Here is a 26239-nt window from a genome sequence, read left to right as displayed (position 1 = left end):
TTAAGGGTTGGTTGGTAACATCGTAGGCAAACTTGAAGTCCACGCACAACTTGAACTTGCTAATGACAACCTCGCTCGTGAAATTTCTGTGAATGGCATGCCCCTACTTTGAGAGCCAGTTGCACTTTGCACATATACCACATTCTCGTTATTGGATTTTCTTCTCGTTTATAAGTTTGTGAACAAAACGATGTGAACTCGGACAATCTAAAACAGATAATGAGTTTTTGATGTTACTCCTCAAGATTACTAATTGAAAGAACTCCCTTAAGAATCTAATCCCAGAACATGCATACAATCATAATCTGTGTGCAAGTGAACCAATCTCAATAATTTCTTTAATATGCAATATTGAATTTGTCCCAGCTCATTTACAGTCCTGAGCTAGAGCACTCAGTCATGTATAATGTTATCCTGACTCAGATAAAACTGGTTATTTACTACTAGAGAGAACTTTCTGCATTAAGGAAACATCAACATTTGGATATTGGACCATGCTAACAAAAAACGAGCCTCCATCCCTCTAGAAATATTAATTGCACGACTTCTCTTGTTTCCCACTCAGATTCTGCTCTGTTAATGAAAAATAAAAATACATGTACCGAGGGCAAGTTGCTGAATTACACAAACGATTCTTGGATATCAGCAAACACCATCATAATGCCACAAGAATCAGCAAGCACCATCATAATGCAGATCTCTCATCCCACGCGTATGGACACAAAACACTTATACCTGGATCCACTGCAAGGCTTGGAGTGCACCTTTAAGAACACCCCTGGTTCTCATATGCAACAAGTCCATAACTGTTGAAAACTGAGGCTTGCCAATCACTTACTTCATGCTAATGGCCGTTTCCAATTCTCTCCTCAATATTGTTCTCTTTATTATGCTCATAGACCAATTTTCGGCGATCAACCTCCTCTCTGCACAGATATTGAAAACTCAAAACCATTAGAAATAAATAAGACCCGAATCTATCCTCTCAGCCTGCCCTCAAAAATGGGCAGCCAGATGTCTTCCTAGTGCATATCAAAAGGGCACATGCATAATGTAATCTTATTGTTGAACAATCAAGCTAGTTTTTGGAGCACACACAAAAATCCAAAACACAGAAGCTCACTGAGTTATAAAATTTTGCTTAGAGGGGACAAAACCCATGACGTCATATAATATTTGTATGGTTTTATAAAATTTGGGCTGAACCAACTGTAAAATTAGAAAAATAACATAGAAAATTAGATAACATGTCACAGGATGTTTATGCTGCAGGTAATTTAGGTTTTGAACAAAGGGGCTGCCTATAAAGGGTTAGGATCTTGAGTTCAAAGAGACGGACGAGATAAACGAAGCAGAGGGGGTGGAACATCTAATTTCTCAACAAGGTTACAGCGGCCTATGCTTGTGGAAAGGGTACAACTGATATGGCATAATAACGTCTTTGGAATTTCTGCATGTTCTATTACAGGAAATTTTTCAGGAAAAAAACATATTAATATCGCATCCGACATGACAATAGAGTGCAAAACTGGTAAGAACCTGAGAGACTTTAAGATTGAATCATAATGAACAATTGCAACAACTTTTCGTTTCCTTTCATTTTCATGCTTTCCACCACGCGCTATCACAGGCAACTGTTTGATTCCTCTTGCCTCCATTAGCTCCTTGGCAATAGCCAAATTAGTGTCTGGGTAGCAAGTTAATAGTCCGCGTTCTTGCCCACGATAGCTTATTCCTCGAGTACAAACAGATGAAACAAGACATCCATTCACCTGCAAATATTATTGCAGATCACTCATGTGTACCCTAGAGGATAGCTATAACAAAGAAATAACACTGCACTGACTGAGTGCATTTATGGGGGAAAAAATGTCATTGATATCACTTGTGATCCTTCCTCAGCATAAACAAAGGACAACTGCACACTAGTATCAGTATGCTACTTATTTTTCATATAAAGATGCACGCATTTTTGGGGGAGAGAAAGAGATAAGTAAATGAACAGTTAGTGATAGAGACATCCTAGGAGGGTATGTGTCATTACGTACATCCACAGCTGTTGAATCAATCTTCAAAGCATCAGTAGACTTCTCAGACAAACGTCTAATGTCTCCATATGTAAGTATACCCTCTAGACGATCATGACTATCAACCACAAGCACACAATTCTTATGACCGCCATGCATGTAATTCATTGCTTCTTTTAAGGTTACAGAGGGTGAAACCTTTACATAGGTCTTTGACATAGCACTGGAGACCTGACAACAGAGGAAAAAATAATGTAAAATAACAGTATATAACACAAAGGAAAGAGGGTAAAAGCAGCGCCTCGAAAACATGAGGCATGGAAATATATGAAACTAAAGGGAACCAATAATTAACAGAAAGTCAGGCCCTTATAACAGAAGGAGGAAAAATTGAACCTTCAGGTCTTCCAAGACCACATCTTCAGTGACTGATTCATGGTCAGTGTTATGCATGACTGAGAGGTCCAAATCATCTCCATTGTCAACTCGTCCCCAAGTAAGTTCATTTTTATCTTCAGTGGCTGAGAGAGATGCATAACCTCTTGTTGAACCATGTGCATCAGATGCTTCAGTCTCCCTGGACTGATTCGCTACAGAGGGAACCCAAATAGCTAATCCAACAGCTCCCTACATGCAGAATTCAAAACAGAAAATAGATAATCAAACTTTTTTTAAAAAATGCCGACTTAAAGAAAATGTAGCATTCGTCTAAGCAAAGGGAGCTGACTAGCTGAGCTACTCACCAAAAGAGAACACTAAAATCAAAATCCCAATAAAATATGCAAGATATCAAGAATCAATGTCGAAAAATGGTGAACATGAGATAACTAAGTTTTTCCACTTCAAGTAATCAATGTTGTCAAATGCGCAAAGGCATCGCTTCGCTTCAAAGCGCACACTTCAAAGACGCGAAGTGCAATCATAAATTATGTGATAAATTCAGTAATAATAACATATTATATATATGTTAGCACCAGCACACAAACAAATTCAAGATAAATTAAGCAACAATCATATTAAATTCCAAAGCAAAGACAATGACAACATAATAAATAAATAAAAACTTGTTCAGAAGTCACATAATTGTGTATAGGAACATAAACATGCAATAAGATTTACCAGCAGGTTTTGGATCATGATATGCAACAAAAAAAAATTTAACACACACTGCCATAACAAGGTAATCGAAGCTCCTCAGAACTCAATTAAGCCAAATGTAAAATCCCAAAACCATCAGCAGATAATGGAGTAGTGACTGACTGAACTTGACCATTATCCAAAGAGAATTAACTTGTTAATGTAAAATTCCCAAAACCAACAGCCAAATGTAAATTCCCAACAAAGCCAAATGTAAAACAAAAGGCCTAACTGATGACTCACTCAACATGAATGTAAAGAGCTAAATGAACCCCCCCAATTACTGTCCAAAACAATCATCAAACTGAAAACGGCTAATGTATAAACATACAAAAGGCACTCTTTCATTTTGTTGGTGTTTCAGAGAGCAGAATGTTGTGTCTATGCCAAGTATGCAAAACAAGAGATGAGACGGTACCACTATTGACGAAGGCAGCATATGATGGATGGTGCAATGCATAAAATACGAAAGTCAGGATATTTCCTGTATTAACGAGAGTAAATTATATAAAATAAATCAACCTCTAGAGTCTAGACAAAAGACAACATGTAGATTATTGTCCATTCTAGCAAAAGATATAAAGCTAAAACATACTTGACCTTGTTTTTGTTAGTCTGCGCAGCAGTTTCAACAGTTTACACAGTATCTACGTCTCATCATCAATAAAGCTTTACCCAAACCATGTAGTCGGGTTTGGCCATTTAGGGTAAGTTCAAGGAGGGCACCAGTCTTAACACTACATTAATGCAGATAGGCCATTTCCACAATTTGAACCCACAACTTCAAGGTCGTCGTGAGAAAACCTTACAATTGGACCATCAGTTCAACATTTACACAATATCTATGTCTGCCCTAAAAACTTTCCAGCAGAATATGAAGAATTACCATGAGAGGAAGTAGTATCCTGTAATCTTTTGTCAGCTCAAAAAGAAGCAGAACTGATGTCAATGGTACTGAACAAACCGAAGCTAAAGTAGCAGCCATTCCAACCTACAGCAAAATTAGAAGTAAAAGTTAATCAACTTGCATACCCACAAATAAAAATAGTTAATCAACTAGCATAAATCAGCAAATACGCCTGATAAATAAGAGTAAATGAACAACAAACATAGAATTAAATGAAATCCATGTCAAGTGCTTTACCAATGCATAGGCCTGTGGTTGTGCTACTGCAGCATTTCCTGGAATGGCAGAATTGATAAGTTCTGCAGCTGAACCTCCAAAGACAGCGCCAACAGCAGCACCAATCATCAGACTAGGAGCATAAAGACCACCCACCAGCCCAGAACCCTTACACAAAGCAGTAGCCACAACTTTGGCTGCCGCTAGTTGGGTTAGCAACCAGATTCCAGGAGCAGAAGCTGTTTTTCCAGTGTGCAGGATTTCCTCAACATTCGTGAAACCCCAGTAGAGTATTCCAGGATACTTAAGAGCAATTATCCCAGCTCCTAGACCACCTAGAGCAGGGGACACAACAGCAGGAAGGCCAAATCTTTCCTTGATAAACTCAAACGACTTGGTGAACCAAGTGACCAAGCGAGTGAAGGCTACACTTACCACACCACATAGCATGCCCAATATCAGGTACAAAGGTAATTCTGCAAAACAACATCCAACTCAACTGAAAGCTTCAAATAGCAAACACATTGAGTTATTTAAGCATCTAATCTGTTTCTAGATTGCAGATTAGTCAAAACCCAATGGAAAATGGCCAAATAGCAAATAGGGCATTCAGACAATATGCATAACTTCAATAGAACAATATGCTTAGCATAAATGATGAAGTGCAATTAACTTTTAGCTAGTTTCAGTGTAGTTTTGATAAATGGAAGCACAAATAAGCTTACGATGTTGACCAAGCAAAAGGGTGAGAATGGCAAAGAAGCCAACAGCTATTCATCAGAATATCAAGCTCCCATTTAGGAGGAACATTACCAGTTCAAGTAGTTGGCACCTCAGTAGCCTGCCCTCAAGGCAGGGGTTCAAAACCCCCATCTCCCCAAAAAGAGATGGGGGAGGAGACGGGGCTGATTTTAAACAAAGAAGACAGGGCAAACATTTTTAAAGCCAAAAAGAAGCCTCACTCAAGTTCAGGCTTAGATGATTTCAACGCCTATCAAATCAAAGCTGAACTCGACCCATTTATGCCCCCAGTCACATGTGCACACAAAGGAAAAACTGATGCAGAGACAAGGCAATGGATTACAAAAGTTAAATAAGAAAAACAAAAGTAAGCCAAAATACCGGCAGCAGATTTCAAATCATATGACGGCACTGTGAAGGCCGATTGGGTCCCGAGCAAGACTTTCGATACAGTAGATGAAATAACAGAAGCCAATATTATCATTGCTGTGGTAAATGGAGGCGAATTTTCAGCACGAAGGGGCCGTAAAACAGTTTCAATAGCAAAGAAACACCCAGCAACAGCAGCATTAAAACCTATGAGAACAAAGCGTGTTAAATGCAGCAAATTGAACAACGAACTGCCTCAAGTGTTGCCTTCACCCACATATCACAAGAAACTGGAAAACAACAACTAATAAGTTACAGACAGGAAGACAATGTGCCTAAGGAGAACATTGGCAGATACCTGACGAAATACCAGCAGCAGCACCAGCAGCAACGAGCGCAATCTTCCTTTCTCTGTTGTTTTCCATCATTAATGAGAATCCGTAGGCACAAGATTTGCCAATATCAACACTTGGGCCCTCAGGACCCAGAGAACATCCAGTACCTAGAGTCACAGCAGCCTGAATTGCCTTGATTGTTGGGAAGACACCTGCAAGTAAATCAAACCCTCCTTGCGTTTGAGAAGAAGGGGAAGAAGTAGATTGCCGTATTTGGTTCAAAATTTCAACCAAACCATGCATCATCCCAACAACAACTCCTCCTGTGACCGGTATCAGAAGAATTCGATGCCAAGTGTCAGCTAATCTCTGCAAACGGAGCCAACCAGCACCCTCGTTTGGGGTCCCTGCCCACGCCCATTCGTGTATCACATGAACCTAAATCGAAGATGACCAAAGTATGATCAGGAGAAAATGATTTCCACAGATCCAGGTGAATCAAAAGAAGGGTTTTCAACTAACCCCATTATTAAAGGCGACGACGCAGAGGCCAGTTGCGAGGCCGAGAAAGCAACCAATGAGCAGTAAGAGCCACTCCGGAGGCGCACCATCCCCAAGAACATCAGTACTTCCGGGACTATCTTCAATATGACGATGATCCGTCCCAGTAGCGGAAGAGGAAGTAGATGAATGATGTCTGTCTCTGTCTCTGTCATGTCGCTTGAGGGTTAAGCGACCGGCGGAGAATCCACGATCCAAATGCTTGAGGATACTCTTGATGGGGCTTCCTTGCTTTTTGCTTTGAGCTTCTAAGTCATCTCCTTCTTCTTCCTCCTCAATGTTGGATCGCAACAGATGCTTATGATCGCTATATTCTCCTCCCCCGGACATCTTCAATTGATCTTAAATAACCACCGACAGAGGAGATGATATGGGTAGTGTAAAGCCTCTTCTTTCCTCTCTTTTTTCCCCCTGAATTTGCACAGCAAAATCGATTCCTTTTTGGCTTAAAGTTGTCTTCCTGCTCTTCAATTCTTGCTTCCTTTTCTTTTGCTGTCGATTTGTGTTCTATTCTCAGATTGCCATACGCACAAGCCCGGTCGCTGCGGGCGTTGCCCCAGCTGGGTGTTTTTTTACATTAATATTAATATTGAAGGTCCTATGATACCAATTACTGAGAATTGATTTATTACTTACTCTAAGACCATTATTTGTGATTTTAAAGATCGTTAAGATATTATGGAAAGATAAATAGAGCTTTTCATAAAAACATCCGATCTTCTAAATCAATATTGAATCAGTGTCGTATGTTTTCTAGATTAATGGTCAAAATTATCATCGAATTTGATCATTACTTTCTCTAAATGGTGAAATTGTCAAATTTGCTCAACCCTACATATTTAATACTGAACAACATAATAAACTAATAAAGAGAAATTTTATTACTAGTTACATAACAATAAATAGTACCTAAAGTTAAAGTTAGATGTAAGAATATTTGGTACAAACATAATAAATAATTACATCAACATTCGAAGTTTTATTTAATTCAACAAAATAAAATTAAAAATGATTATCAACATGACATCTATGTTTGAAGTTTTATTTGTGTAAACATAAAAGACTCTATTTCTGTTTAATGATTAAGATATCTCTTTTACCATTGACAAATCTACCACTTGAGATAAAATAATCATGCAATACCTAATTGGATACAATGCAAAATTTGCATGCAAATCTACTCCCCATATTCAGAAGAAAGAATCAAATTTCTACCGTAAAAGACTTTATCTTAAAAGCTGCATTCTTTTTTATCATAGAATTCTACGTAGATAAAAGAATAAGTAATTAAGGTGGCACATATCTTGCTTGAATTAACATATTATGTTTGATTTAGGTTTAGTAATTATATTTCATTTAGGAAGACAAAAGGCCTATATATGTATGATATGAGGCATAATTACTTCAGGGATAAACTTGTGCATTTTGTGCCTAATTTATGCATAATCTTTAGAGCCTTTTCCACGCACTAAAAATAAAACCCACAACATATCAGATTATTCAAAAAAAAAATGTATTGTAATTATTATCATAACTAGGTTTTGATGGTGGAAGAATTCCATGTATAATGCATTGAATTTGACCCACAAAAGACAAAAGGGAAAAAAATAGGTAGGAGTAGAATAGGTTTCGAATAGCAAAAAGATGATATACCCATAAGGCATCGCCAACGAACCACATATTAATTCTGGACTTAAATTCGCGAAATGAAAGCTATATCTTTGTTTTCAATACGGACACATGTCAACGCTCAACAAATCGCCGGCACCAACTAACGTTTCCCGTTAAAGAACGTCAGGGTTTTTGCAACTGAGTCCTTACAATTAATATTTTTTTTCAATTTCATCAATGAATGTTCTAAATTTCGATAAATAAATCACTTCCGCCCAATTATAGTGAATTCGCTCTCGGATATGCTAGCTAACGTGTTAAAGGATAATGTTTAAGACCCTAAAAAGTAACCTCCAAAAAACCTTATTTAATATGGAGTATTGGATGTGAAGTAGACCTTATATGTAGTTTTAATCAATGATTATTTTAATGCCACATAGATTTGAGGATTTTTTAGGTTATATTTTGAGAGTCTCTAACATTGTCCCATGTTAAATATTTGTCACTCGAAATTTGCTGACGTACAAAGTTGGACATATAAAATTGTTGTCACATGTGTTTTGTTTTTTTTGTTTTTTAAATTCTCAGTGTATGAGCATGAAACATTTGTATGATGTTTAGCTATAATTACAATCATTGAATTGCATGTTCACTATAATTATAGTTTGTTCATTCTTGTGGTTTAGGACTATGAGCGACTCATCTTCGCCAGGAAACAGCTAGAGGATGCCGCCTCTTTCGCCGACCACAACATCCCAAAGGAGTTAACCCTCTGTTAACGCATAATTAGGAAACAATCTTGTACATATCACTATAATCTTGGTGATCACCATAGTTTATGTATAATCCCTACAAGTTAGGCGTTAGGAATTTTTATCCTTATTTACTTGTGTTCACATGCTGTATATATAGGAGCATACAAGGTCTGTAACAATTGTATCGTTTTAATATAATTCTATTTCCCTTTTTGGGTTCTCAATTACATTCAATTCTCTTTGATTTCATCAAGTTTTCAATTCAATCTTACTTGATTCCTATCAAGTTTTTCATGGCATCGGAGCTTCAGAATCAAGGTTCGACCGTCATCACTTCAACCATGTCAACCAATACCTCCAGCTCTATTGGCTCAATGGTTTCGTCTGCTTCCGCCTCGGCATCCCTTGATCCGCTGGTTCTTTCTAATGCTGACTATGCAGTTGTCAAGTTGATCTCACATGTATTGACAGGTGAAGACAATTATCATTCATGGAGCCGAGCTATTCACACGGCTCTTGTTGGTCGAAACAAGCAGGGCTTGGTAGATGGCAGTATTACTTCACCGGACTCTTCGGATCCCCGTTTTGGGACTTGGCTTTCGTGCAATAGCATGGTGGTCACATGGATCAACAATTGCATTGCCAAAGAAATCGTTGGCAGCCTGTCGAATTCTGATATTGCACGTGATCTCTGGCTGGAACTTGAATCTCGGTATGCAGCCACAAATGATACTCGTATCTATGAATTGCGTCAAGCTTTAGGGGATATTAAACAAGGTTCGTTAACTGTCACTGAATATTACACTCGTCATAAAGGTTTGTGGGATGAGTTTGTTTACTATAATAGTATACCAAAATGTTCCTGTGGTGCCGCTAATTCCCTGATGCGATATCAGCAAAAAGAAGGGACCATGTCCTTTCTCATGGGACTTAATGACACTTATTCCACTGTCCGAGGGCAAATATTGGCTATGGATCCCCTTCCCTTGATTAACAAGGCCCTGTCTATTGTTTTGCATGCGGAGAAACAGCTTTCCGTGGTTAACTCGTCACGCAATCTTGGAGATTCCTCGGCCATGGCTGTTCAAGGCCGCAGATCTTCCTTTTCTCCAGGAGGAAAGCGTGAATCAATCACTTGTCGTTATTGCCATCGATCCGGACATTCAATTGAGAAGTGCTTTAAACTACATGGACTTCCTCCTGGGTATAGCAAAAGAGCACCAAAAACTGGGTTTCCATCCTCATCAGACAAGAGTGCTCAAGCTCATTATGTTGCTTCTCCACCAGTTCCTGAACAACCTACTGGTGCATTATCACTGCCGGATGATCTTCGTACACAGCTCATGCATTTTCTCCATATTAATTCCTCCAACAATGCTGGATCACCATCTCCAGGTAGTGCTACATCTTTGAGTTCCATTTCGGCCGTCACAGGTATTAATCCTTTCATTGCTGCTGCCACCTTATCCGACATTCCTGACATTTGGTTATTAGACACAGGGGCTAGTGATCACATAGTTCATTCCTTAACTTTTCTCCATAAACCACTGCCTCTGCATAACTCCTTTGTGACCTTGCCCAATGGGGAAAAACATTCAGTAACATATCAGGGCACCCTTCATCTACCATATAACATTACCTTGAAAAATGTCCTATATGTTCCCACTTTTACCTTGAATTTAATCTCCATTAGCAAGCTTACTTCTGCTTATCCAGTATCCGTTAATTTTTGTTCCTCATCTTGTGTTTTGCAGGAGCTGGACACTATGAAGAAGATTGGTCTGGGGACGTTGCATCATGATCTCTATATCTTGAAGATGTTACCTTCACCACCTTCACTTCAAGCCACTGCCGCCTTTAGTACTACTACCAATAAATCACTACTTTGGCATTATAGATTAGGTCATCCTTCTGTGTCAGTCAATGGGATGCTTCCCGAACCCTTTTGTCCTGCATTTGATTTTTGTTCTGTGTGTCCTCTAGCAAAAATGAAGCGTCAATCTTTTATGTTAAGTGTTTCAGAAACTCATGCTTCTTTCGAATTAATTCATGTTGACATATGGGGACCTCACTCCACCACTTCAATTGATGGTTTTCGTTTCTTCCTTACTATTGTTGATGATTTTAGTCGCAATACCTGGATTTATCTCATGCGTTCTAAGAGTGAAACCCGTTCAATCATTCAACGTTTTTGTATCTATGTTAAAAATCATTTCCAAACAACAATCAAAACTTTGCGATCCGATAATGGCCTCGAGTTTCAAATGCATGATTTTTATGCCTCCCATGGAATTTTACACCATCGTACTTGTGTTTACACGCCCCAACAAAATGGGGTTGTTGAGCGCAAGCACCAACACATTGTTACAGTTGCCCGAGCCCTTAAAACTCATGCACAGCTTCCCGAAAATTTCTGGAGTTTTTGTGTGTTAACTGCAGTGCATTTAATAAATCGACTTCCATCTCGCACGTTAGACAAGTCTAGTCCCTTCCAAATTCTGTTTGGTAAAATTCCCAATTACACACGTCTCCGTGTTTTCGGTTGCTTGTGCTATGCTGCCGTCTTACCTCGCCCTCAGTCCAAATTTCAGCCACGAGGAAGAGCATGCCTCTTCATTGGTTATCCCTTTGGAGTCAAAGGTTATCGTCTTCTTGATTTAGAAACACACGAAATATTTCTTTCTCGTGATGTTATATTTCACGAAACGGTCTTTCCCTTCCAATCCACCAAACACTCATCCGTCTCTGAATCTTCTCCAGAATTTGGTTTTGCATCTACTCCAATTTCGTCTCTACCCATACTCACGGAGTCTTCTTCCAATCTGTTCATAAACAAGACCAATTCGTCTGACTCCGCAACAATCTCAGTCTCTCAACCACCATCAGGGAATACCGACGTCTCACCTACTATACCTAACATGACCCAATCAATCTCGCCCCTCGTCACTTCAAATCCGGTACCCGACACCACTCAGCACACTGTGGCTTCACCAATCAGCCCAACTCAAGTGCTGCGTCATTCTACTAGAACCCGGCAGCCACCCACTTATCTTCAAGATTATGATTGCAATGCAGTGACCAATGCCCAATCTTCTTCAGGTGGCCCTCCATGCATTTCATATGATCCACGTAAGTACCTGCCTTTCATCACTTTTCACCCTCACATACATCTTTCATCTGTGCTATCTCCATGCATCGCATTCCTCCTCACTATCATGCAGCTTTGAAGGATAAATCCTGGCGACAGGCCATGGAAACTGAACTCAAGGCCCTTGAAGCAAACCGGACATGGACTCTCACCAAATTACCACCAGGACGACGAGCCGTGGGATGTAAATGGGTGTATAAGGTCAAGTATCATTCTGATGGTTCTCTAGACAAATACAAGGCTCGTTTGGTAGCCCAAGGCTATACTCAACAGCATGGTTTCGACTATACGGAGACCTTCTCTCCAGTAGTGAAGATGGTAACCGTTCGTGTCTTTCTTGCCTTGGCAACTATGCATAATTGGACCTTGCATCAGCTGGATGTCCAAAATGCTTTTCTCCATGGTGATCTCCATGAAGAGATTTATATGAGACAACCTCCCGGGTTTCCTAGTTCTGATCCAACAATGGTGTGTAAGCTCAATAAATCCCTCTATGGGCTCAAACAGGCATCTCGTCAATGGAATGCCAAGATAAGTGCCTCTCTTATAGCATATGGGTTTCATCAGTCTCGTTGTGATTATTCTTTATTCACCTTGCATACTCGAGATGGTTTTGTAGCATTATTACTTTATGTGGACGATATAATTCTTGGAGGTACTAGTGAAGTAATGATCAGCTCTGTTAAGGCACATCTTCATTCATGCTTTAAGATCAAGGACATGGGAACCTTGAAATACTTCCTTGGACTTGAAGTAAGCCGGTCCACCAAAGGCATGGCACTTTGTCAACGTAAATACACACTTGACCTTTTGGCTGATACTGGATTCTTAGAGGCACAACCGCTAAGTTCCCCCACAGAATTGAATTGCTCAATTTCGGCCACTTCGGGGAGTCCCCTTTCAGATCCGAGTCAATATCGCAGATTAGTTGGGCGTTTGATGTATCTTACTCACACACGGCCGGATGTCAGTTACGCGGTTCGCACATTAAGCCAATTTTTGGATAAGCCAACAACTGTGCATCTTCATGTAGCACACAGAGTATTACGTTACCTTGTTCATACACCAGGACAAGGGCTTTTCTTTCCTGCCAAGCTTTCTTATGAGGTGAATGCCTTTTGTGATTCAGATTGGGGATCATGTCCGGACTCACGTCGGTCCGTTAGTGGTTTTTGTATCATGCTAGGGGGTAGCTTGATTTCCTGGAAGTCAAAGAAACAAACGGTAGTTTCGCGATCTTCCGCGGAAGCTGAGTATAGATCCATGGCCAATACTTGCAGTGAACTCACTTGGCTCTCATACCTTCTCAAAGAGTTGCGGTATCCTATCCGGTTACCAGTACAATTGCATTGTGATAGTCAAGCTGCTATACATATTGCCACTAATCCTGTATTTCATGAACGCACCAAGCACATAGAGATTGATTGTCATTTTGTGCGGGAGAAAGTTCAGTATGGTTTTGTGGTTTTTCAACATGTTGCATCAAATGATCAACCAAGTGATTTTCTTACTAAACCCATCACTGTACATCGACTACAACAACTTTTATCCAAGCTGAACGTGTTCAACTTTCACCGTCCAGCTTGAGGAGGGGTGTTAACGCATAATTAGGAAACAATCATGTACATATCACTATAATCTTGGTGATCACCATAGTTTATGTATAATCCCTACAAGTTAGGCGTTAGGAATTTTTATCCTTATTTACTTGTGTTCACATGCTGTATATATAGGAGCATACAAGGTCTGTAACAATTGTATCGTTTTAATATAATTCTATTTCCCTTTTTGGGTTCTCAATTACATTCAATTCTCTTTGATTTCATCAAGTTTTCAATTCAATCTTACTTGATTCCTATCAAGTTTTTCACCCTCCACTTGGTACTTCGCCTCCGCAGTCGTGCTAAGAAGAGAAGAGAAAGACGTACACCAAGCCTAAGAAAGATCAAGCACAAAAGAAGAAGGTGAAGCCAAGCACAAAAGAAGAAGGTGAAGTTCGTTGTGTACTTGTGTTACATTTCTACAACGTCGATGACTCTGGCAAGCAACTAGTTTTAGAAATACATTTGGAAATTGCGTTTTAGGGTTTGAGATCAAACAAATAAAGAGTGGATTTGGGATCTTTGGGTAGATTAATGCATGAGTTATTGTTATTTCATGTCACTTTCCTTTACCACATAAATAACACCGTTTTCCATGTCATCAAAATGGAGCTTCTATTAAAGGGTAAACGTGCCATATGATTGACTGAAAGTAATCCTTCTCAGTTATCAATTTGACACAATTTTAAATTTGGTATTAATAAGTGTAAATTGGGATATTACCTATCTTTGGGATGAGATGTTGTATTACATATTAACCCGATATCATGCATCTAGTGATGCACACATGTACAATAATGTATATAATTAGTCGGTATACAGTGTGTCCAATGTTTGATTTCAATATCAAACATATTTTTCAATGATAATGTCAGAATGTGACACTTCATTGATGAACAAAGATGTACATTAAGGTTGGAAAACAATAGTGTGTAAGAACAAAGCTTGAGAACAAGAATGCTTGAGAGCTTAGAGCGTTTGAGAGCTTGAAAGTTTGAATACTTGAGAGTTTAAGCCGATGGGCTGAAGTTTGTGTTTGTGTTGATGTGTGTGTATATCCTCTTCTCTTCTTGCTTTTATACTACATCAATACCTCCATGTAAGCTAGAACTTCACTCATATCAGCTAGAAAAATGGCCATAACTGTCATGACTACTACAGTGTCCCAAAATTCACTCCATTATGCTTCATCTTCTTTAATCGTCTCTTTTGGAAGCTCCATGTCTCCAAAGACCCTCTTCATACTGTTTAATTCGTGCAAAAGGTGGCTCTCCGTGATAATAGGCAATTAGACAACCAACTTCCTTGGAAGTAGGAACAAACCCATGTTTATAGAAACAAACCAATAATTGATTTTATCTTGATGATTTTGCACCTAGTTTGGATCAAATAAATCACTAATTAACGGTCCATACCCTGCAATTAAGCTCGGCCCAAATAACTTCACTATGTTCAGCCCGAGCAATCAAATTACAGCCCAACCTCCAACACTTCTATCAAACCCACATTCTGACCTTAACCCGGTCCATAAGCGTGCACAAATATGATGTAAACAGGGGCACGCAATTCGATTCCGACCTCTACCAAAAGCGTTGAGGTCTGTGCAGTTAGAGAAAGTGAGGGAGGGATGGCGATGCGGGAGCTTGTCACCGGTGGAGCAGCATGTACTGTTCCTGGCTCTTCGTCCTATTCCAATCCTCTAGGTGCTCTCGCTAACGCGCTCATTGCTTCTTCTTCCAAGACTCAGGTTTTGTGTACTATCTTTCTCTGAATTCCTTGTAAATATACGATTTTCTCAGGTCATCCTTTCCTGGTGCTTGATCAGGCTATCGTTTTTTTTAAAAAAAAAATTTCTGGGGTTTGTCCAAATTCTGGGCTTTATGCTTTTGGTACATCAGACAAGTGTATAAAAGATTTGTTTTGAAACTTCTGATTCCTACGAGCTTGTTTTTCTACTTTTGAATTCGCATCTATGCTGGATATTAGTTCTCGTAATTCACTTGTTTCTTATTGCTCTTTGTGTTGCTGGAGCAGGAAAGGCTAAATGAGATTCCTGCCTCCACATCCACAGCTTCTGAGGGCGGTCAATTATACTCTGAGATCGATGAGCACTTGAGAGCATTTCCTGGCTCTGAATTTGATCAGCAACTTTTGGACCCCAATGCTCAGGTGCGTCAATTTTTGATATGTCTGTGACAAATGCTACAAATTGAGCATCTGGGAGTTCTTCTCATCATCATACTCATTTACTCTGACTGTCAGGGCTCAGAATTTCTTCGTGGCTTCCGCTCCACGGATCAGAATGAACTTGCAGAAGCATGGAACGAGGTGCAGCTACAGCGCCCTCCAGTTTCTCCTCAGGTGGACTTATATGGTGGCATAGCTTCTCCTCAGACTCAACCAACTTTGGATGGTACTTCTTCCTGCATTTTTGGTGTATCCTTATGCTGGATTGATAAATAATGATTACACTAGCGAGGTGTAAAAGATATAAAGAGGATGATTATACCAATTAGAACTACCTTGTCATCAAGTCTTAACCTGCGCTAGAGGGTTTCTTTTTTAGATCTTGCAAAATTTATCCTCGATGTAATACTGCCGCATCACAAGATTGTCTATCCTTTTACCTCATGTCATATGCATTCGGGCATTAAATACCACCTGCCTTAGAGTTTAGGATCCAGGCAAAAGGTGTGGAGGAAGGGTTATATGCCTTTTGGAATCATGTAGTCAGTTAATGGTATGTCTAAATATGAGAAGTTCCTGTTAGAATGTGAAGTCTTTTTTTTTTTCAAAGCTCGTAAGAACTGCATTGTTTGGACAGTTAACATTGAGTTTGGACATGCCAATGATCCATGTGTTAGTGACCTGAATCTTTTATTTCTCAGAAACATATCTTTATATTTGTCTGAACCATTGCAATATTCTACTGTGTCATTTCCATATAGGGAAAGAAAACCATGTTTGGATGTATAGACGATATGGATGAGTGAGATATTGGACTGCCTAGAAAGTAAATTAATGACTGAAGCAAAAATGATAATCAGAGAAATGAGTACAACATTTACTTCAACTACGAGAATATTTGCTCATTTAAGTTGTTCTGTAATATACTATTTTGGAATCCCTTGGCCTTGTTCCACTGAGTAATCCTTTATTCTCGTAGTTGATTAACTTAGGTAATCATTTTTCCTAGTTATTCAAGCCAACTCCCCCTGGAATCTTCAATGATCACTTCTTTCAATCAGCTAAAAACTGGTGGCTGAAAGACCCATGAAAATTCCAAGTTTTAGGCGAGGAATGATAAGAACTAGAGCCTACATCATGAGAGTTGAAATTTTAATTTATCAAGCATAGAAAGAAATGAATTATCTGATTTTTGAAAGCTACAATTGAATACGTTTAAATAGCTTTAGACTGGGAGGTACTTCTTAATTTACAATTTGGCAAAAAGAGTGTTTTTTTGGATGCTTTTGTGTGATATAATAATATATCATTGGTGATGCAGTGCCACCACAGAGAGTGCTATCAAGCCTTTGCACTCTTTTGTTGATAGTAGCCGTGGTGGAATTCCCTTTCGTCCAACTCCACTTCCATTACTAGGACTATCCGAGGGGGACAAACGGTGCATTCGTGATCGTAGCAGCATTATGGCTCAGCACTTTTTTGCCGATAAAAGTGAAGAGTTCATCAATGCCCGGGTTTTGTTGTTTACTTTTCGTCCAAATGAAAGCTGTGTACTTTATTATTGATATTATCATCTGTTGACGTTTCCTATTTCAATATTAGTGCTTCACCTTCTTTTGACCCTATTCGAACTGCACCTTTCAGGTAAATGCATTTTTATTGTCTTTAGACATTGATAACAATGTCCAGGGAAATAGATCTCTTCCTGGCAGATTCCAAAAACAGGAAGACTATTGGAACGAGTCACAAGGAGTCTTGAGACATGGTCCTCATGCTGCAAATGGTTGGGTTGCTGAGTTCAGTCAACAGAGAGCAGAACCCAGTGTTCCTGATGCTTGGGCTCACTCATTTGAACAGCAACATGGTGCTAATGGCTGGGTCTCGGAGTTTGAGCAGGTAAGAACAACTTTATCTATGTGTTTCAGAAATCAATTTGGATTGTCAAGTGTTTGATCTTCTCAGTGGTAGGTTAATGGGGGGTAGAAATCAAACCAGTGAGGGTAAACCTGGCTGCCATTTTCCATTGCTGTGATTCTATGTTTTTTTGCCTTGTTCTTTCTTTTGGAAGAAAAAAATAATTAAAAACTACACATTACTCATACAATTTTTTTTTTCACCTTCAGTACTGTGATATGAACATATTGTTTGCTTTCCTCCAAAATTTCGTCATGTTTTTTTTCCCTTCCTCCTTGATCCTGATGTTTTCAGTTATAATTTTTTTTGCAGTACAAATACAAAGTTACTTTATTACTGTTATTATGTAACTTTCATTTGAATTGTGAGATACTCAAACTTACATGCAGCCATTTTTTATACTAATGCCATCTTTGCTGTGGGAACAGTCTCAGCTGGCGTCAGTGGGTCAAATGAGAGGTGGAAGTGTTGCAAGTTTAGCTGCAATGGAGCAGACTCGTATGCTTGCACACACACTAGCTCAAAATGATGACCCAAAATTTCAGGTTCATATTTTCTGTTGAATTTCCCTTGTAGTTGTATGTTCTTTCACTGTAGATTGAATGTGTTAAACTTTTCTCAAACAGTTAGCATGTACTGCTTGGAATTGATCAATTTTATATATATGATTCAGTAATTTTGACTATTTTTTTTTGGTGTTAATGGATTTGGATTTGCAAAAACATGGAAATAAGTCAATAACTTCAACTAACTGTCTTATTGATATTGATCATTTCAAGAAAGTTTTACAGAAACAGGAAGAAAAGGAATGAAAGAAGATTCAAAGACCCAGTGTTTAATGGTTACATGAATAATAAAGTTGGTGATTTGATTTTTTTTTCCCTGCCCTAGAAATGTGCTTCCTCATATTAGCATTAGGTGCTTTGTCTGGCAATATATGCTTGATGATCGGGCAATGTTGTGTGGTGATTCTATAACGTGGCTTTGAGGCCTAAGGAGTGAGGGGGGAGGGGGAGAAACTTTTTATTAGTTTGTTGATGTTTCCCGAACCTCATCCGTTCTACAGCTTCAGACTTCGTTTGACCATTTCTAGAAATAAAACTCGTGAATTATAACTTAGGTCTGGAAAATTTTGCAACATGTCATTGCATTAAGTCTGCCAACATGATGGTTCAGTATCACATTGATCTGGCATGAGCTGGTCCAATGGTTGAAGTTGCCATTTCCCGTACTGATATATTTCTGTATATTTTTCATATTAAATTCACCTTTTTCTGTCTTATGTCAGGAAAGTAATAATTTCTTATTTGGCTTGCAGAATTCAAAGTTTCTTCAGTTTGTGTCAAAGATGAGTCGTGGCGAACTTATTATTGATGAATTGAAGCCAAACATGGTATCTAGTATCTACACCGGGGAGTTGGGCAACGGAATATCAACAACAATACAATGCAACTCCTACTTGGGCTGATGAATTTGCACGTGATGAGGCAAGTATATGCTTGCTGAAAGCACAGAGGTTTAATTATAGTACTTTTGCTATCATTATTATTATGTTTGAGTCTCGGAATCTAAAAGGCAAAAGTAATTATGTACCATGATCTATTTTCTTTTCTGTGTTTGCACGGATTGTTTGTTATACCTTTCATTTTACCACCCTGTACAGAAGTCCTATCATCCAACTTTTATGTATTTCAGCTTGCTCATGGGCCTGATCGATGGGTTAACGAGTTCACCACAGGAAAAGAACAGGGCTCAGTTGATGATCAATGGGTCAATGAATTTTCAAAGCTGCACATGAATGATTGGGTGGACGAATTTGGGCATCAGGTTGGTGAAGGGGCTTTGGGGGACAGTTCCACTGATTGGGCAAATGCATATGACGAGTAAGTTACAGGCCTTTTTTCTTTAGCTTGATGTTCAGAACTCTCTTTGTTTTTCTTAAGTCTATCTTCAAAAGTTAAGAAGACTATATTCAATACCATGGAAAGGATTGTTTAGTCCTGATGATTACTCATGCTTCTGCAATTTCCTGGTATTATACGTTTGTCGTTTGCAAAGCCATTTGAAATAGTTGTACATAGAAAGCACAATTCATTTCTAATTTGTTGGTGAAAGGGATTTGTAGTATATATTGAGGAGTTGAGCAATATCTATTATGGGCTCACACTGATTGTTGTTGAAGTTCTTAAATCGTTCCTACCTTAATTTTATATTTAGCTTGGTATATCAACCTTATTGGTCTATAGGTACTCCCGGCCTTCTCTTTTTATTTTTTGTCACTAAATTGTTTGTGATGTTGTCATAACTGATAACCCATATAGATAAGTAAAAATTATTGCTGGCTGGTCAGGCTAGACCCCTGACTTTTACTTATCTAGTTGCTTGCTTCAAAAGAAATTGGTAGTATAAGTATGATAAACCTCATTGACAAATTTGTTGTCTCCCTTAATAATATTTTGAATTTTGATATGGGCACAAGTGATAGTCTCTCTCATAACCTGGACTATGACAGGAGTGACTCCCTCTTATTTATTTAAGTTTTTCGTTGATGGTTGTGTATATTATGCCATTAATGTGCAGATCCCTAAATGAGCAAGTAGCTGCGAAGCAGCACTCAGATGCTTCAAGGGTGGTCTATGTCTTCTCTGACATGAATCCTTATCTTGGTCACCAAAATCCTTTAAAAGAAGGCCAGGAGCTGTTTTGCAAGGGGCTTCTGAGTGAAGCAGTTCTTGCCCTTGAGGCTGAAGTTTTGAAAAACCCAGATAACGCCGAAGGCTGGAGGTTACTTGGAATAGCACATGCAGGGAATGATGATGATCAGCACGTTATTGCTGCCCTTTTTTGGGGAACTTCTGAAAAACTGGCCTACTGGAAGCTTTAAGTTTTTTTCCCTTGCTGCTGATCATCTTTTCTGTTCTGATGTGTGATATTCAAAACTTCACAAAATTATTGACATGTGTTGTCCGACTAGCTTTATGTTATCGATGCATGTTCTATTGACATAGATTTTACATTTCCTATCGAACATCTTCTTTGAAGCTTTTGTATAGGCCCACATGAAGAGTCCCGTCCTGAATCGTAGTTGTGAATTTTACCAGAAAAACAATTACCCTTTTGTATAGCAATGCGTCTTCAGTAAACAAAAATGAATAGTATGCCTCTTCACCTGCTACCTTCAATGGATGGTCTCTGGTGTAGTGCCTCTCCTATGAATTTTTTTTTTCAATTATAAAGACTTCTTGGTAGAGGTCAACCATGTAATTGAACAACTTTGGTTAATGTTTATGGCTTTCTTTTGCCTTGGTACATGTATTTTTACCTTTTTTGTTTATACTTTTTTTGTTTTTGCTGATATAATTCACATATATGTGCTTGCTACCTTCCACCACTGGTCAGTACCTTCTTGAACTCCCTGATTAAAGAATTCAAACACTTCGAAATATTGCTTTTTTAAATCAAACTGATTTTACATCTGCAGGCAATTGCGGCCATGATGCGTGCTCATGAGGCTGATCCGACGAATCTTGAAGTTCTTCTTGCCCTTGGCGTGAGTCAAACAAATGGTCGGTGATTGTTTCTTTGTATATTTAGTAGTAAATTCAATGCGTAAAGTCATTGATGTGCGTTACTCTAGTTACGCATTTTTAATTTTCTTTGAAATATTATTCCTGTTGTTCCGGCAGTTGACAATAGCATCCAGTATGTTAAAACTACTCTTGTGCATTCATAACATTGATAAATGTGGTTCAAATTATTCTTTTTTTAATTGCAGAGTTGGAACAGGCTGCTGCATTAAAATATTTATATTGATGGCTCCACCATCATCCAAAATATGGAACACTTGTCCCTCGAGAGCTTTCTGATTCTTTATATTATGCTGATGTAAGTGTTCTAATTCACAATATGCTTGTTTGAATCTTCTTTAAAATTTATTTTAGGTTCCATTGTCCTCACTTCACTGTAACTGGTTTTTTGAGCATCGCCGTGGGAAATCTAAACTTGTTGCTAGATAATTTTAATATAGGACATATGAAACTATTTGCATTTATGAGGCTGATGAGGAAAGTGATTTCAATAGAGATTTGCCACCATCATGGTGTCTCTTCATTAATTGAAAGCACTTGCAATATTCTGTAAGGTATTTTATACACATGGTGTTTATCATCTTATAGAAAATTACCATGTAATTGGATGTTATGTTGCCACTTAAGTACGGATTTTTGAGGCATTCATCTTCATTTTTTTTTCCTTCTTTATTATGGATATAAATCAATAACCTATTACTTGTCCTTTTTTAAAAAAATCTTTTCTAGAGGTCACATGTTCAATTCTTAGAAACAGACTCTCCAATTTCCACATATTATTTGGGGATAAGGTTTGCGTACATCCTGTCTGACCCCGATTCCACCCAATTGCCCATTGCAAGAGCCTTGTGCGTGGAGTTGTTTACCTTTTTTTTCCCTGCATGAGATGTTTAATTCCTGCCGCAGAAGAATGGATGCAACTAAAAATTTCCTGTTCTGCTTTTGAGATCTATAATCAAGTCATTCCTTTTGGAGTTCTTATCAATTTTAGTATGCAGGTTGCCAGATTATTTAATGAAGCTGCTCAGATGTCTCCCGAGGATGCTGATGCGCACATAGTGCTTGGCGTCTTGTACAATTTGTCCAGAGAATATGACAAAGCTATCGCAGCCTTCCAGACAGCTTTGAAGCTCAAGCCAAATGACTACTCTCTTTGGAACAAACTTGGTGCGACACAAGCCAACAGTGTTCAGAGTGCAGATGCGATATTTGCTTATCAGCAGGTAGGGTCCATCTGTCAGGTGATGTCATTATAAAGCCCTCAAAATTTTATGTTACTGATGTTTATGCCTCTGATAACATGGGCTTAATGCATAATACAAGGTCCCAACATTTGATACTGCTCCCATATCTAGCTTTCATAAACAACTGTTATTGCAATGACTTCTTATGGACTGCATATTATTTGTGAGCATGCCCGCGACCAGCTTCCCCTTTTGCCTCATTGGATGGCTGACTTTTATTTATTCATCATTTCTGTCTTAGCAGGCACTCGATTTGAAGCCTAATTATGTACGTGCATGGGCAAACATGGGCATCAGTTATGCAAATCAGGTTTTTTTTGATATCTCAAAGACTCAAACAGTGGGCTTATTGTCTTTTTGGGTGAATAATTTTGACTGAGAAAAATGTTTTGGTCATTCATTCGTGATAGCATACAAGGTTTATGAAAAGAAAATATTTTTATGAACCTCTATGGCAAAAGTTGTTTCTTCACAACCTAGAGGTCATGCGTTTGATTCCTTGAAAAAGCCAATCCATTATCCAAGGATTAAGGGTGCCCAAGGAATAAGGGTTCGTACGTCTTGCCCTTCTCCATCACCCAATTCAATTCAGTGGGATCTTTCATTCACATTTTTTTCCATCAAGAACGTTTTATAAAACTCTTGGACTCCCGAATTTTGAGTATCCTACTTTCACGCAATTCACAGGGTTCAACAATGTAAGAGCCTTGTGTAGAGGAGTTTGCCTTTATATATGGGGGTTGAAAAATATAAGGCATTTACATGTGTCTCCTATTAGTGTGTGAGAGATGGTATGGACTTCATTGGAAAATAGTTTAGTAGCGTTATGACTCCAATTTGCACGAGTGAACTTTATAGAGGTTTAAATGATTCTGGATCTAGAAGTTAAGAAAATCTTGTTTATTCTCTACAATGGGTCGTGAATCGTGATTATTAGTTTTGTCGCTTCATAGATATAATTAAGGTGGTTTTGAAGCTAAATCAGTCTAATTATTAACCCTTGTCTTTTTTGCTTTGGCTCTAGGGTATGTATGAAGATTCCATTTGTTATTATGTTCGGGCACTTGCCACAAATCCTAAGGCAGATAACGCCTGGCAGTATTTGAGAATTTCTTTGAGGTATGCTGGACCCATTGGAAAATTGTTTTGTTGCCTGGTATGCAGTTTAATCACATCTTACATATGTTTCTCCTATCCTTTTTCCTATTTGCAGCTGTGCTTCTAGGAGCAACATGCTAGAAGCTTGTGATTCCCGAAATCTAGATGTTCTTCAGAAGGAGTTTCCTCTGTGAAAGGGGAAAGGTGGAGCTTTGAGTGAAAAATTGGGCTTTGCTGGGATTCATAAGGATTCATATATAAGCTTTCCATTTGTATATGTAACCTAGCAACTCTGCTTCACTGTGTAGGTCTATGTCTGGCTCGCTCCTTGTTTTGCCACAGTTGGGTCTCAGATTAAATGGTTGTCTGATAGTATGAGCAAGAAATGCCACAGAAGATGGAAAATCAAATGTGGGTTGTTTTAAGCTTTAGCATGGGGAGCTTGCGAAGGCGTTATTGTTTCAATGCTAAAGAATTCATTTGTTATGGGAATGGAAATAATTGCAGTGGAAAATTTTGCAACTCATAAAGATGTAAAGTGAATATTCTTCTTCAGTATAAAGCAAATATATTCCGATGCAGACAAAACTAGTAAAATTGTTTTATTTGCCTGATTGATGAGAGGAATCTGGAAATTAACTATATATTTTGTACCAAACGTCTTAGTAACGTCCATGACGCAATGTGAAAGCAAGTCCAGGCATTGTCTTTTACGGGATCACTTTTGGCTCGTTGTCGCTCCAATTGGTATCCCCAAGTGGTACCCTAAAATGAGGAGTGTACATATCTTTTCTCCAAAGTTGGGGATCTTCTGACATTCTTCCAAACTAACAAAATATTATTCAATATTGTATCTCCTCTCATTCTCTTCAAATATCAAGGTCAAATGTCACCAACACTCTCTGTGATTGTGGTCAATTCTATATGCACTCCCTTGTTTTGAATTTGTAAAAATTGGATCCCTTGCGATTTTTATTTGGCTCATGGTTTGTCCCTCTGTCTGATTGACCGTCATTGATTAACGGGGCTCAAAAGACACCCTTTTTTGTATTTTTTTGGGCTCTCTCCATGGACAAAACGACTCGTTTTGCTTTCAACTCCACCTTTGTGTCCACAACCATCCAAAATCACCTCCATGTCCACTGCCTCCCTGAAACCCAGTTTCATCTCCTTCACCAAGAACCCATTTCTTAAATTTCTGAAAAATCCAATTGTTCGCAACAGTGAAGGCAGTGTAGTAACTCAGGTCAAGATGGGGGGCACCAACGGCTATTATTCCGTCCAGGTAGGATACAAGAGGGTTAGGGACCAGAAACTTATTAAGCCTCTTGTGACCCATGGGTGACAACCTCCTTGCTCCGGCGAGGGAGAAGGTAGCGTTTTTGGATTCTGTTTTATTGCAACACATCAAAATCACAACTGTTACATCTGTGAAAGTTTTAAATTCCTTAAGGAGATCAAATTCGATCATTCCAGGTATACGATAATCTGTGATGATCAAGTTCACTTCAATCTCTTGATTTTGATTGGAGAAACAGAGGGGGATTGGAGATTGAAACATGGAATTGTTTTATTTGTGTTTTTTTTCTTAAAGGACCAGAGGGACTTACGATGCAACGAAATCAAAGTAGAGCGAGTTCAATTCTTACGAATTCAAAACGAGAGATGTATGTATAAATGACCTCAATCACAGGGGATGTTGGTGACATTTGATCAAATATCAATTTAAAATTGAGAGTAGTTAATTAAAAATATTAAAATACTAGAAATGATGTTGAAAATTGAAATGGGGATGTGGTTGCCACTATTGCTTGGGATGGTGTTAAAATATAAATCCCTTAAAAAAAATTTGAAAATTTGGAGCATTTTAAATGTTGTAGAAATGCCCTTAAAAATTGTATTGGACTATATGAAAAACAAATGATTGTTTGAATGACCTGTAACATTTATATTAACAAATAATATAAATACTGACAAAAAATATCATCCAAACGGGGACGAAAAACTCCTCATTTTAAGGTACACGGTTTGGACTTGTTCTGAATATGTGGTAGTGTAGTAGTGTTGGTCTTGTCGAGACACTCAAGGGGGTAGCAGGTAGAGGTGTAGAGTACATAAGAGAAGTGAGATTAATTAATTAAGATTCGCATTGCAATTACTTCAAAAAGGAGGCCAAAGATTCTCCGAAGATAGAAGGGAGGAGTTTTTTTCCGAAGTGGCATTTTGGTTAAAATTAAATACCTATTTGGCACCCAATTGAAATTTTTTACTAAAATGATATTTCACGTTGTTTCAAACAGCGTGACTAACAATGACGATATTTACAACAGCTTCATTAGTGTTATTTCTTGAAAAAAATTTAACAACGTGTTGAATAGTGCTAAAAAGCGTCATTAACAATTTTAAGCCAACCTTCCTGTTCGCATCATCATCAATAGTCCAAAGCATCACCGGAGATGGACATCGAAGCATCTGCGAAGGATGGCGCTCAAAAAGGACATCGAAGATGCGATCAAGGACGATAAGTAAACCGAAATCTGAGACGGATTCAAACTGTGACCAATCGATGATGTTTCGCCCCGTCAAATCGATTGATCTCAGTTGATGCATGAAGAACATATATTAAAATCGGAGACAGAGATGTGAGATCGAGACAAAATATAGAAGACAAAGATTAACTCGGAGACAGACTGAAATCTGAAATCGGAGAAAGTAAAATTCGATTGGAGTCTATTGATTTGATTCCTTCATCTGGAACAACTCCCCGTCTCCTTCATCGATTGATCTCTAGGGCTGTGCTA

At 38.5% G+C, this 26239-nt stretch overlaps 1 protein-coding gene and 1 pseudogene across 1 annotated transcript; one reads left to right on the top strand and one right to left on the bottom strand.

The window, feature by feature from the left end:
* Positions 1-322: 322 nt before the first annotated feature.
* On the bottom strand, positions 323-6888 carry LOC119989285 (chloride channel protein CLC-f). The gene is made up of 9 exons (XM_038834717.1): positions 6255-6888; positions 5756-6170; positions 5410-5604; positions 4309-4763; positions 4051-4155; positions 2424-2654; positions 2049-2258; positions 1540-1772; positions 323-926 (listed from the first exon to the last, which is right to left on the bottom strand). The coding sequence occupies exons 1-9, from the start codon at positions 6621-6623 to the stop codon at positions 845-847; spliced, it is 2295 nt and encodes a 764-aa protein (XP_038690645.1). The 5' UTR covers positions 6624-6888; the 3' UTR covers positions 323-844.
* Positions 6889-14954: 8066 nt separating this feature from the next.
* LOC119989168 lies at positions 14955-24019 on the top strand (annotated as a pseudogene).
* Positions 24020-26239: the final 2220 nt, after the last annotated feature.

This window comes from Tripterygium wilfordii, chromosome 21 (assembly GCF_013401445.1).
Source record: "Tripterygium wilfordii isolate XIE 37 chromosome 21, ASM1340144v1, whole genome shotgun sequence".
NCBI classification, from domain to species: Eukaryota; Viridiplantae; Streptophyta; class Magnoliopsida; order Celastrales; family Celastraceae; genus Tripterygium; species Tripterygium wilfordii.
This window is presented reverse-complemented; position numbering and strand designations above follow the sequence as displayed.

Coding starts and splice junctions, on each gene's coding strand:
- LOC119989285 (XM_038834717.1), bottom strand. CDS start 6,623: ATGTCCGGGGGAGGAGAATATAGCGATCATAAGCATCTGTTGCGATCC. Junction 2,655..4,050: donor GGATACTACTTCCTCTCATG/GTAATTCTTCAT, acceptor TTCTGCATGTAG/GGAGCTGTTGGATTAGCTAT. Junction 2,259..2,423: donor TGGTCTTGGAAGACCTGAAG/GTTCAATTTTTC, acceptor CTCTGTTGTCAG/GTCTCCAGTGCTATGTCAAA.